The sequence below is a fragment of the Myotis brandtii genome, unplaced genomic scaffold (assembly GCF_000412655.1).
Source record: "Myotis brandtii unplaced genomic scaffold, ASM41265v1 scaffold1020, whole genome shotgun sequence".
NCBI lineage: Eukaryota > Metazoa > Chordata > Mammalia > Chiroptera > Vespertilionidae > Myotis > Myotis brandtii.
The window spans coordinates 861,188-874,803 of NW_005353406.1; the positions used below are offsets into that span (position 1 = coordinate 861,188).

General features: G+C 42.9%; 1 protein-coding gene across 14 annotated transcripts in view; it reads right to left on the bottom strand.

Moving 5' to 3' along the window:
• MARK3 (MAP/microtubule affinity-regulating kinase 3) overlaps positions 1-13,616 on the bottom strand; it is an 89,340-nt gene that overhangs the window by 34,473 nt on the left and 41,251 nt on the right. For 13 of the 14 annotated variants that reach the window (XM_014535650.1, XM_014535636.1, XM_014535644.1 and 10 more), the window contains 2 exons: positions 5,787-5,835; positions 3,219-3,284 (listed from right to left, as the gene is read on the bottom strand). In XM_014535650.1, the coding sequence (XP_014391136.1) occupies positions 3,219-3,284; positions 5,787-5,835 (115 nt within the window). Of the gene's footprint in view, positions 1-3,218; positions 3,285-5,786; positions 5,836-6,441; positions 6,484-13,616 lie in introns of those variants that run through there. The other variant, XM_014535654.1, reaches the window with a different exon arrangement.

Genomic DNA, 13,616 nt, shown 5'->3' on the forward strand with positions numbered 1-13,616 from the left:
AATTACTAAGTTATACATCAGGAATTCATCCCACATCTGTTTTTCCTTATTAAAAGCTAGAGGCCTGGTGCACAAAATTTGTGGGGGAGTGGGGTGGGAGGTGTCCCTCAGCCCGGCCTGCACCCTCTTGCAATTGGACATCCCTCTCGAAATCCGGGACCGCTGATTCCTAACTGCTCAGCTGCCTGCCTGATCACCTCTACCCACTCTGCCTGCCTGCCTGATCGCCCCTAACTGCTCGCCTGCCTGCTTGATTGCCCCTAACTGTTCACCAGCATGCCTGATCGCCCCGAGCCACCCCTCTGCCCTGCCTGCCTGCCTGCCCCTAACCACTCACCTGCCTGCCTGACCGCCCCTAACCACCTCTGCCTTGGTCACCCCTGCCGCCGCGGCTTCGTCTGGAAGGATGTCCAGAAGGTCGTTCGGCTGTCGGGTCTAATTAGCATATTATACTTTTATTATTATAGATGTATGAGCACTCAGATTAAGCTGCTAAACTGAAAACTTCTAAAGCAGTGGTTCTCAACCTTCCTAATGCCGCGACCCTTTAATACAGTTCCTCATGTTGTGGTGACCCCCACTTTCATTGTTATAAATTGAACATAATTAAAGCATAGTGATTAATCACAAAAACAATATGTAATTATATATGTGTTTTCCGATGGTCTTAGGCAACCCCTGTGAAAGGGGGTTCGACCCCCAAAGGGGTCGAGACCCACAGATTGAGAACCCCTGATCTAAAGGCTATCTATCTCTTAGAGAAAGAATAGCAAACAGTGGCTCTCTCCACCCAGGTCAGGGGCCCTGTGGTTGATGGAAGGACACTGGACAGGACAGTCGAGAAAGCTCTTGGATGAAGGCTCAGGTCCTGCCACTAGTGATGGAACTGTTGGCACAAAACATCTTTCCAGGCTTTAGTTTCATCTGTAATATTAGGTAGGTGTCCTGGATGATTTCTAAGATTTCTTCCAACTCTATAATTCGCTGATTCTGCTAAACAGAAAAACACCAGACTGGGGAGAAACAGGTAGTAAATCTAATGAAACTTTTATTGTTCAAAATGGCAAACGTGAACAATCACACAGATATCCTGAAAACTGACAGTGCTTTATGAGATGATTAAACAAATGGCCAAAGCCAATACACCGCCTCCACTGCTTAACGCTTTTTAATGCTCCTCAGAGGAGGGCCATGTTAGCAAGTCACTGAGAAACTCAGAGACATGTAACCTATCAGGCCACTCTGCCAATGAGGGCAACTGGATGGACTGACCCCACCTCCTTCCCAAAGCACATCCTCTTTCTACTAAAACTGGGTGCTTCTTAGATGTTTATGTTTTTTTCTTTAATATCCTTTATTGATTTTAGAGAGAGGAAAGGAGAGGAAGAGAGAGATAGAAATATTGATGAGAGAGAAACATTGATTGGCTTCCTCCACACACCTGGGCATATACCCTGACTAGGAATCAAACCAGTGACCTCTTGGTTCATGGGTCAACACTCAGCCATTGAGGCACGCTAGCTGGGCCAGATGTTTCTGTTTTGTTCATATATAAGAACAATCTCTACAACACTGTATCTAAAATTGATGGGAACAGAAAGCCATGACCAACTATATAGTGTCAGAAGGCTGAGGCTCCAGGCCTGGCCAAGTGACCACAGTGAGACTTCCCAGCCTCCTTGCCTCAAGGATAAAAGGCCATCCCTCACTGCCCGGCCACATCATGGAGTCATTGTGAAGCTCAAGGACAGATCAGGTAAGAGAAGGCACTTGTGTACTGTAAAGGCTACACAAATGAAAAGGTTATTAATATTTACTCTGTAAGATGAGTAGATAGTATTAGAACTCCATAGAGATTTTCAGTTCTTCAATAATCCTTCAGCTCTTCCTACTACTAATCAATTTTGAAAATACCAACTAAATTCTTCAACCACACATTTAAAATACAAGTCCTATAACTAATAACAAATTAGGAGTACGAAAAAGGGATGTCAGGGGTGTGCCTACTACTTGCTCACAACAGGCTTCCAATCTTTTATTCAATGGTTAACTCACTACAATGAGGCTACAATTTAACTTTTTGTCTTCAGATTTTATAATCTAAATAAAAGTACTAATGAAAAAATAAAACTCTCACCAAAGCAATTTAAGCTATACTGTAGAGTCAAATAGAGTATGTCCCCAGTAGTTTATAATTTTATAACGTTAATTAAATTCTTATTTGTTGAGAAAATGCTATGTGTCAGACACTGTGCTAGAAGTAGGAAACACCCAAAGATAAGCAGGACAGCTTCCGACCTCCACAAACTCACACAGGGTCCAACAACTACAAGCCTAACATAAAATGAGAATCTCTGTGAAAGACAACAGCTATAAATACGGCTGTATATATTCATTTCAGAAAAATGTCTACCTTTATATAAACGTGCAGGCAAATAATTACGAGTCCTTAATATTTAAGGAGACTCTAATCACATGCACTATAACCACCACTTCTGGTCGTGGGAAAGATGGACACCAAGGACATGTAAATCTGATGAGGAAAAGCAGGTCTATTTCAAACAGGCTAACATCCAGGGTTATACTTAAAAATCCAAGTACGTGAAAGAAATAAAATGTGGTGTAGACACACATACACACACACAGGAATATTATTCAGTCTTAAAAAGGAAGGAAATCCTGTCGCATGCTACAACATAGATGAGCCTTAAGGATATTATGCTAAGTGACATAGGCAGTCAAAAGGACAAAAACGATGATTCCATTCATGTAAGGTCCCTAGAGCAGTCAAAGTCATAAAGACAGAAAGCAGCATGCGGCTGCCAGGGACGGGGGTGGAGGGAGCAGGGAGTCAGTGTTTAATGGGACAGAGCTATAGTTTTGCAACATGAAAAAAGCTGTGTGGATAGAGGGTGGTGATGGTTACACAACAATGTGTATTACTTAATGCCACTGAACTGTACACTTTAAGTGGTTAAAATGGTAACTTTTATGTTGTGCAATTTTACCACAATAAAAAAAATCCAAGTATTGGATATCGTCAATTTAAAATGTTAATAGTGAAACAATCACAACCCACAGAACTGCTAACAGCTGGCTTTTCTGATTTTCATCCTAGTGTATTATGACTGTGCATATTAAAGAAACCTTAATAATTATCAATATGGGAATGTACTCTTCCAAAAGGAAAGAAAGAAAAACACATGTAAGTTTCTTACCTCCACTTGCATACTCCATGATTAGGTAGAGTGTTTTGTCAGTTTCGATGACTTCAAATAACTTCACTGGGGGAGGGGAGAGGATACAGAAGAAACAAATGTTTGTGTGCATATACTAGGTACATATAAACTGTAACTACAGAAAGTAACTATTTTCTATTAAAGATTTTAATAGATGGCCCTCTAAAAACTGCTTTTAGGACATTAATTATATATTACAACAACAGAAAATATTTTGTAAGACCTCGGAATTCCATAAAAATAACAGTTCTTTCTGGGTGCTGCGAGGGTGTTCCTGGCGTGCACGCACAGCCTGGGGAGTGTGCCTGCCCATCCTCTCCGTTGCTGGCGGTGCGTCAGTCCCAGTAGCTGCCTGCCCCGCAGCTCTTCCCTTGTGCCTCAGGAAAAGCCTACTTATTTCATATTCAAACGGCAGGGACTGCTCCCATCAACTCTACTTCTGCAAGTGCAAATCCATTTACTTTTCGTTCTGGCTAGAAGGATATATTTAATTCCATCTGAGCCTTGTATTGCTTGGGAAACATACAATTCTCCAAAAACAAGGTTCCTTTGTTAATATTCTGAAGCCAGAGATGGAAAGAAGTAGAAGGGATTATACTATAATTAACTGAAAAGAACTTTTAAAAGAATTCTTTTCAATGGGTCAGAGTAACTTTATTATATCAGATCCTGTGACAGAGAGAAATAACCTTCCGATTACTGCTAATTCATAAAACCATAAAAAAAATCAAAATACACATATTTTTAAATAAAACTGAATTTCTAAAGCTATCAAATCACTATTTTGCATTATCTACTTTATTTTGGTAATACATACTTTAAAATTAAATTTACCGAAGGGTGGGGGGAATGCTAGTCTTTTATATTTTGGGGTATTTTCTGATGTTTTAACATAAAAGTAATAGGCCAAATAAAATGCCTAACATAGTATTTAATATATGTTTGTTGAACTAATGAATAAAACTATCATATTTCTAAGATGATATATTTGGGTTATCAAGAAAAATCATTGAGATAAATTTAAGACATATATGCTGGAACACCATCAACATATAAACAAAACCTTTCTCAAATTCCAATGTAAATATTAGCTCTCCTGGGAAAACGACTTTAATCCAATAGTAATTTAAATTTTTAGACATTTAAATCTATTATCAAAAATAATAGATCACACATTTGTAATTCCTTAACTAATAAAGAATTTAAAGATTTTTTTAAAAAAAGATAATAGATCAAAGATAGGTCAGTTAGTAATAAGTAGAGAGAACTCTAATCAGGGTACAATTTAATTAATTAAAAAATAAAATAAATATGCTTAAGTTAGCTAGTTCTAGGCAGTAGTAATAAAAAGTGTTTTGGATGAAAAGTTGGAATTTAAAATTCAGAGTTGGCTCTAACCCAAAGGGTTGAAACAAAAAGTGAAGGCTTTCTTTTTATTATATTCCTTGTTATTTTTCTTTTCTCCAAACATATATTTTACTGATTTTAAAATGTACAGTTTTTCACTTTTTAACTAATATCGCTGATAATGGGAAGATGGCTTGGTAGCATTGTTTTTATTTTAGTTCATAAAACAATAAAGCCTTTTAAATAATGGTGGCTCAGACTGGGTGAAATAGAGCATAGTCTTCTCTTCCTGTGCCACAAGAATTCTTAGTAGGCTACCCTTAACATCAAATGTCACCTCTCCCACTTCCGAGAAGTGATTCTGATAGTAAACTGATACAACTGGCTGTCTTAAAAGTTATTTCACTTTTTGTGTATATATTTCACTATTCTTCTAATCAATATTTATTAAGTGTTCACTATGTACATGATAAAAGAGTTATTTTACTCTTGAAGTAATATTTTTAGACTGCAGGAGCTATCACTGTGTAAAGAAGCAGTTATATTATTTTTAAAAAGTTCTATTATGATATGTGGGATCAAAAATTCTCATTGAGATATGTGTACAACAGGTCAGGATTCGGCAGCTTCATACTTCCATCGTGGTCCTGCAATGAGGAGGGCAGGACCAGGGCCCTTCCTCATCTCTGAGCCCACCTCATCACCCGGCAGAGCTGTGCAGAGGACACTTAAAACAGATCTGTGCCGTATAAAGCAATTCATATCAAAATCCCAGTGGATAACTATCCTCTGTCTTTTTAAATGGTTCAATGTACAAGTATTTTCTTAGAAAAAAGCTACAGCAAAAGGTCTACCTTTGAAAATCTTAACTCTGACTTAACAGAATTCCCTTCTCTCTAGCTATGAATTAAATATAACTATATTTTCCAATAATTAAAAAAATAGATTATAATCTAATTATAGATGTTTCTACTGCATTAAAACTTTAAATTAACATGTTCAGTATCTAAGCTTTTAACCCATCTTTAGTAAATTGCAGAAAGTTAATACAAATGATAAACAATGTGGAGTCTATTTTATTAAAGTGTGCCTGGGCTGGGAAGAGGGAAGACATCTCTCTCCTGGAACACGTGATTCACTTTATGAGATACTTTCAAGAATGTATTTAGACCCAAAAATACTTAAGAAAGCAGAAAGTACCTATGTTTGGATGATTTAAAATCTTCATTATTCTTACTTCTCTGAAGAGCTAAAAAACAAACACACAATCCCCTCAGAACAGGTTATTACACATTATCTTCCACTGTTGCAATAGAAATTTACACTTTTACCTAGAGGCCTGATTCATTGGTAACGTTCAGTAGTTCACATCTAAGACTAACATGAAAGCACAGTGTAACCATGAAGCAGCTTTAACCCAACACCACAGCTCAACTCTCTCTTGTGAAAAGCAGAGGTGCCAGGGACCCCACAAGTTGGATGCTACTTTGCTATCGTGAACACAGATGACCGGATTCAGGCAAGAATAGTTTGTGACTAGACTTAGTCTGACTCAGTGTCGCCCCAGGGGTTCTAATTCTGTAAGTCTAAGCAGTCCCAGTGAGCTACATCCTGAGTGTACTGGACTTATAATGCCAAGTAATTCTGAGAGATTTTCAACGAGACCATGGCAGGAAGTCCTCACAGGGGGTAGGTCACTTAGCATGGAAGCTGTGAGGGACTTGGTCACTGGCCCTGATCACACTGCCTCGCGGGCTCCCTTTGTACTCGCCATGTGACTTGCTCTGGCTGATGGGACACTATCGAACTTGAAGCAAGCAAGGGCAGGACAAAAGGTTTGCGTAGCGGGGCTTACTTTCTTGGAACGATGTCGTCCTAACATGAAGACAGTTTAGCCTCTATGAGGATGAAACACTGCACGTAGAGAGACCATGGTTCCACCTGAGGGCAGTCCACCAACTCGCCCCCTGAATGCTGCCACACAAGGGGACCCAGGGGAGACCAGAATGCACTGCCTCGTCAGGAGCAGCAGAGCTCCCAGGCATCACATGGAGTGAGGAGAACAGTCAACTGCTGCTGTATGAACAGGAGCTGTGAATTCAGAGGAGGCACAGCATGATGGCCGGGGCTAATACAAGACGATCTCAGAAAATAACAGGAACTGAGAGGCCATCCCACCCAACCCTCTGGCAAACAAGTGGAGACGAGAAAAAGAGGAAAAGGCCGTCCAAAGTCCGTGGGCAGTCTGGCCAGACCAGGTCTCTCAGCGCACAGTGTCCTGCCACCTGCAGGAGACAGGGCTGGGGGAGCTCTGGAAGGTGAGGAGGGCTGGCTACGTGCAAAAGGAAGTTGCGAGAAGCCACAGGCTCTGGCTGTGCTGGTCCTCGCCCACCATAGCTAATCTAGAGGTGGCCTAGCAGCTAACAACAGAGCACGGAGACACGGATGTATCTGACCTACAAACTGAGCTCAGAGCTTAAAAACACGGAACCAGATGCACAGACTTCCTGTCTGGAAAACTGACTCATCTCCAAAGGCAGGGGAGTGTTTATCACCAACATAAACACCTCCGGTCGCTGCTGTGGCCATTCTCAGATTTGATGTTCCAGATGAGAAGATTGCCACCCTGACAGCCAACCATCAGGCCTGAGTTCTTTCTTAGCTTCCCTCGGCTACACTGACACAGAACCCCGTTTCCCAGCTGTAGGAGTTGAATGAGTAGCTGTAGTTTGAATCTCCCAGTTATTGCCACAACAGCGAAGTCAGAAGAGCTCTAGGTCGGCAGCCTCTGGTCATCCCTCCAACCTCCGCTCAGTCCTTGCTCCGCAACCTCGATTCCTGTCAGGTCCCAGAACACACCCAGCGCTTCCTTTCCTCGAAGTTTTGTCTCCTTTTCATCCTTCCGGTCTCAGGGAGATTCTCTGAAAGCCTCATCCCAGTCTGCCTCCCTTGTTTCACAGCATTCTTCTCTAGAGTGTTTTTTAGGTTGGGATGGTACATTTTGGTGGACCTATTTATTGCCATCTCACCATCCACAGGGAGCACAGCTGTCTCCTTTTACTCCCTGCAGCTGAAACAGCTGGCACACACAAGAACCCATCTGCTTGAGAAACGTCTGCAGGAAAGTACTAACGCCCGGGAAGCACGGCGGGAGCCAGCCTCCTTGGCAGTCAGTGACCACACCGCTTGCTACAGAGCTGTGAGGGGTCTGCTGGCCAGAGAGCAGGCTGAAAGAAGGCAATTGTTTTTTGAAATTTCTACTAGTAGTACAGCATTGAAACAAAATAATTAGAACCAAAGAGCAGAAAAAAAGATGGACTATTCTAGGAGTTCAAGGGGGAGAAAGCTGGTGTGTTAGATGGCACCATGGAGGAAACGGCACTACACAGGCCTAAAAAAGGTGCCTCCAGTAGAAACGGGCTCTGTGTGCTCCGGGGTCTGAGTGGAGACACGGGGTGTGACCAATGAGAACCAAGTGACCGGTCTGGCACAGAGTGTGCTTCCAAGTGTGGGCACCAGGCCCTGATCAATCATGAGGGTCTGGTACCAACTGCAGGTTTCTGGGCCCCACCAGTCACCAGATCTGAACTGGTCCTTGAGAATCGTACTTTTCAGCAAGCACCCCAGGTCTGGTAGTTTTTTGTTCTTTTTAAAATATATATTTTTAAATTAATTTTAGAAGGAGGGAAGGAGAGGGAGGGAGGGAGGGAGAGGAAGGGAGGGAGGGAGAGAGAGAAACATCAATAATGAGAGAGCATCATTTATCGTCTGCCTACTGCACACCCCCATTGGAGATCGAGCCCACAACCCGGGCATGCGACCTGACCAGGAACTGAACCTTGACCTCCTGGTTAGGTCAATACTCAACCACTGAGCCACGCCATTGGGCAGGTGTGGTAGTTTTTAAGTAGGTCCACAAATTCCTTGACAATCTTCCCCTCGGAAGGAAGAACTTAATATCTCCCCTTTGAGTATAGGGGGCACTTAGTGATTTGCTTCTAAGGAGCAGAGTAAGGCACTGTGGCTCGGTGAGGACAGGAGTTCCCAGATGGACAGGCCCGGGTGGCAGGGAGACCTCACGCCCACAGCTGGGCAAGTGCAGTCTCCTGAGGGCAGCCAGGCGAGGCCTTTGGAAGCGATCGCCAGCCCCCACAAATCTGCGGAGGCCTGCGCTGTGGCTCTAACCCAGGGGTCCTCAAACTACGGCCCACGGGCCACATGCAAATACAAATATTGTATTTGTTCTCGTTTTGTTTTTTTACTTCAAAATAAGATATGTGCAGTGTGCATAGGAATTTGTTCATAGTTTTTTTTTAAACTATAGTCCGCCCTCCAACGGTCTGAGGGACAGTGAACTGGCTCCCTGTTTAAAAAGTTTGAGGACCCCTGCTCTAACCGAAGAGCACCTGAGTCAGACCCGCGCAGCTGTCACTCCCTAACACATGACTCAGAAACTTCGCGGTAACAACGTTGCGTTTAAGTTGCTAAGCTTTGGAGTAATCTGCTAGAGAGCAGTAGATGACTGCTACACTACAGACAGCACATGAGGGTTCCTGAGTTACAGCAGGCGTCACACAGAGACGAGCTGTGAAAACAGAGGAGATGTACAAGCTTAACTGTGCAGGCAGAAAGAGCCGCCCAAGGTTCCCTAACAGGCAGTCTCTATCAGAATCATCCTAACCTCTAACAGGCAGAAATGAGTTAATACACTTACACCAAGTCAAGCACAAGGCTAACAGTTACCAAGTGCCGTGTCTGAAGCAGAGCCAGAAGCTTCACATCCATGATCACATCTAACAGAATCGCCCACCTGTCGGGTGACTGAGAAAGTGAAGAAACTGGTCCCAGGACTCCCCCGAGCTAGGAGGTGCCAGAGCCGGGACTCGGAGCTGTCTGACTCCAAAGTCCACACACACCGCAGGATTCCATGCAAATCCCTTCAAAATTTTCAAGTAATATAACTGATAGATTACAAGCTGCTGCTATAGAAAACCCCAGAGCAATAGATGGCTGGCAGAGAACTTTTTAAAAAGTCAACAATTTGCATATGTGATAATGCCAGAGATATCATATATTCAGATCAACTGTAAGCCTGATGGCTAAAGATAGTTAAATTTGCACAGAAATAATTTATTAAAGAAAACTGGAACATTAGACATCCCCATCAGAGCTGTAAAAATAAGTTTTTAAAGTTTTGTTATAAAAGAACATTTAAGAGAAATTTATCTATTTCTACTATCTTAATTCAACTTATTTTTATACATTTCCTTTCATCTTATGCAGTTGCTGGTTGTAAAAAATAAAATGAATACACCTTGGCTGGTGTGGTTCACTTGGAGTATCGTCCCATACCCGAAGGTCTCAGGTTCGATTCTTGGTCAGGACACGCACCTAGGTGTCAGGTTCGATCCCCGGCCCCAGTTGGTCATGTGCGGAGGCAACCAGTCGATATTCTGCTCTCGCATCAATGTTTTTCTGTCACCCTCCTGACTTTCCCCTCTCTCCAAGAATCAATGAACATGGACTTGGGTGAGTATTAAAAACAAAACAAAAACCCAGAAGTGTATAAAGCGAAAGAATTCTCTCTTCACTGAGCAATCAGCACCCTCCACACATCATCACATCCTCTTGTCCTCTAGGAACTGGTACACAGGAGCCAAACACATCTCAGAAGGGAAAAACTCGGGACTCTGGTGATCAGAATACCAAGGACACCAAACCTACCACATCACATAATAAACAAGTGTGCCAATAGCCAGAACTTGGGATGTATAGGAATTCCCTTTAGAAAAAGACAATTTTACCAAACAATATAAAAGTGAAATGAGCACATAACAGAGAGCTTGGGGGCACGGGGGAGTTCTCGACATAAAAGTGTGACCTACACTCCATGAGGTGCTGAGACCCCCTTCTGCACACGGAGGTCTGAGACAAAAGGGACGGGCCAGGAGGCGAATGACAATGTGTGTGAGAAATAATGGAAGGAGGAAATGACCACCCTCTTCTTTAGTAGGAAAGAGCTGCATTGTAAATCCAAGATGAGTGAGTACATATCTAGCAGCCTTGGGTGGAGAAGGAGACACGGTCAGGAAATATTCAGAGGGTAAGAGGAGGGGGGCTGTTGAAGCTGACACCCATGTTGGTGGATACGGATGCCACCGAGACAGGGAAGACACAATGGCTGAAAAGGCAAGGCCGGCTGAGGCTGGTTTCCGGACACCCCGTGAGGGGCAGTTAAGTGAGGATAGTAAGAGCACAGTTTGCATTTGGTGTTTAGGTCTGAAGCTCAGGACAGAAATCTGGGTACAGATTTCCAAATTCTGGGCTAAGATTCCCAGTGTAAAGAGAGCACCTTGGAAGGAAATGACACTCCTCACTGTGCAGAAGGAAGAGATAGGCTGGCCCGGGGACACATATTTCAGAGAGAAGAGTCCACAATGTGAACTCAGAACAGGCAGGGAGAGAATGAAGTCCAGACGCTGGAGTCGCAGACCAACCTGCGGGGTCAGAAATCGTTTATGTGATCCTAGGATCTAGGTCCTAGATCCTAAAGCACCTCTGGATGCTTCCTGAAGGAACAACAAATGAGGACACACCTGCCTTCCCTCGTCACTGAACAGAAATTGTCCCTTTGTCTCACTAACCACGCTGAGCACAGCACCTCTGCTGAATGAAAGAACAACTCCAAGACCCTCTCAGGCAAAACCAAGGAAGAGGAGCTGGCAAAAGCCCAGGGTTCGTGGAGAAGGAATTGTCAAGAAAATGCATTGCTGAGAAGAAAAGAAAAAATGTGTCTTTACTTCTCTACACAGAGAAAATCTCTGGAAGGACCAATAGAGACTGATGCCACTGGTTGTCCCAAGGGCAGCGCCCTGGGTGCTGGGAGTCAAGGGGTAGATGAAGATTCTTTCTATACTTTCTGTGCCCTTTGAACTACATAACTATATTACCCATCTCCCCCACCTCTGAATTTTAAGGAAATGGGTTGAGAAACAAAGAAAAGTGGGGTTTTGTTGATTTAGCTAAAAGAAATTCCTGAAAAACAACAAGTAGATAAAGATCACTGTGTTTTGATCACTTAGCGAGAAGAGTTTACTATTGCTTTGCATCATGTGAACCAAGGCTGTTTGTTGGTGGGTGAAAGGCAAGCCAATCTCCAGGGAATCAATCAGCTCAAAGTCAAGCAAATACGAGAACTGGCTCAGGAGGCAAAATTTAAGGCCGATTCAATCACTTTTAGAACCACCCTAACATTAAAATAAAGAACAAAATAAGAGAGTCAACAAATGATAGGGAAATACAATAATTATCAGCATCATTAAAGACCATTTGTTGAACACTAGCCCAAAGGGCCATTAGATATTTATAACATCATTCTTGGGCATACAAAATTATCAACTTGAACATTATGTTGCTCTGAAAAAAAGTTCCTAGATTTATTGAATTTCAAGTCCCGCCTACAGTTGCTTTGGCAGGCAGGGCCAGATCAAATGATACGGCCCAGGGGTCAGACGTTCCCCACCCCTGGTGTAAATGTGCTGCAATGTATTGAACCACAATTTTACTGATGCCATTTGATTACTGCTAAAGTTTTGCTATTATCACATTACAGTGGTCACCCCTGAGATACACATCCCTGCACATGTACTGGCAGGGTAGATGCCTAGAAATCCAATGGGGGCCAAAGGGCACACATGCTTGTAACACTTTGCTAGTGCTATATTATTATCTAAAAATATTATTTACAGCATTGTCAAAATTATGAGATTTCCTGTTTCTCTACACTCTTGTCAACACTATGTGCTATCAGCTTTTGCAGATCTTTAGGATTAGGATGGTGAACATTTTTACTTGAATACTGACAATCTGTCCTATTAACTACCTAAGTGGATCTTCTGATTACTTTTACTAGGTTATATGGTCCTCTTTCTTTTTTTTGTTTTGTTTTAATCCTCATCCGAGGATATTTTTTTCCATTGATTTTTAGAGAGAGTGAAAGGGGGAGAGGAGGAGGGCAGAGAGAGAGAGAAAAAAAAAACCAATGTGAGAGAGACACTTAGGTTGGTTGCCTCCCACATGAGCCTAATGAGTGAACCTGCAATCCAGGTATGTGCCCTTGCCCTTGACCCAGAATCAAACCTGGGACCCTTCGGACCTTAGGCTGACGCTCTAAAAACTAAGCAAAATTGGCCAGGTCTACTGTTTCTTATCAATTTACAAGACTTTTATATAAACAGTTGATTGTTAAATAGGGGGGGGGGGTAGAGGCACTGACCTCCACAGTCAAAACTCAACATGAAACTTTTATTTTTATTTATTGCTTTTAGAGAGAGGAAGGGAGAGAGAGGAAGAGCAAGAGAGGAGGAGGGAGGAAAAAAGGGAGGGTGAGACGGGAGAGAGGGAGAGAAGGAGGGAGGGAGGGGAAGAGGAAAAGAGAGAGATGGATTTGTTGTTAAGCTTATTTATGCATTCATTGGTTGATTATTTTCTTTTGTTAATCCTCATTTGAGGATATTTTTTCCACTGATTTTTGAGAGAGAGTGGGTGGGAGGGAAGGAGGAAAGGAAACATTGATGTGAAAGAGGCACATCCATTGCTTGTCTCTCGAATGTGCCCCAACCAGGGTATCAAATCTGCAACCCAGGTCATGCCTTTGACTGGAAATCGAACCTGAAACTCTTCTGTGCATGGGCTGACCACTTAGCTACACCGGCCAGGACCACTGATTGATTCTTGTATGTGCCCTGACTGGGGATCGAAATTGCAACCTTGGTGTATCGGGACAATGCTCTAATCAAATGAGCCACCTGGCCAGGGCCTTGGAAATGCACATGTAACTTTTGACTCCCCAAAAACTTAGCTGTGGGAAGTTGATTCCAAGACCCCTGGCGGATACCCAAATCTACAGATGTTCAAGTGCCATATATAAAATAGCATAAGTGAGCACATATAGTCGGCCCTTGGCATCAGTGGACTCCCAAACGTGGATGGAAAACAGTTCAAGTGTTTGGGGGGGGGGGGGGGGGGGGG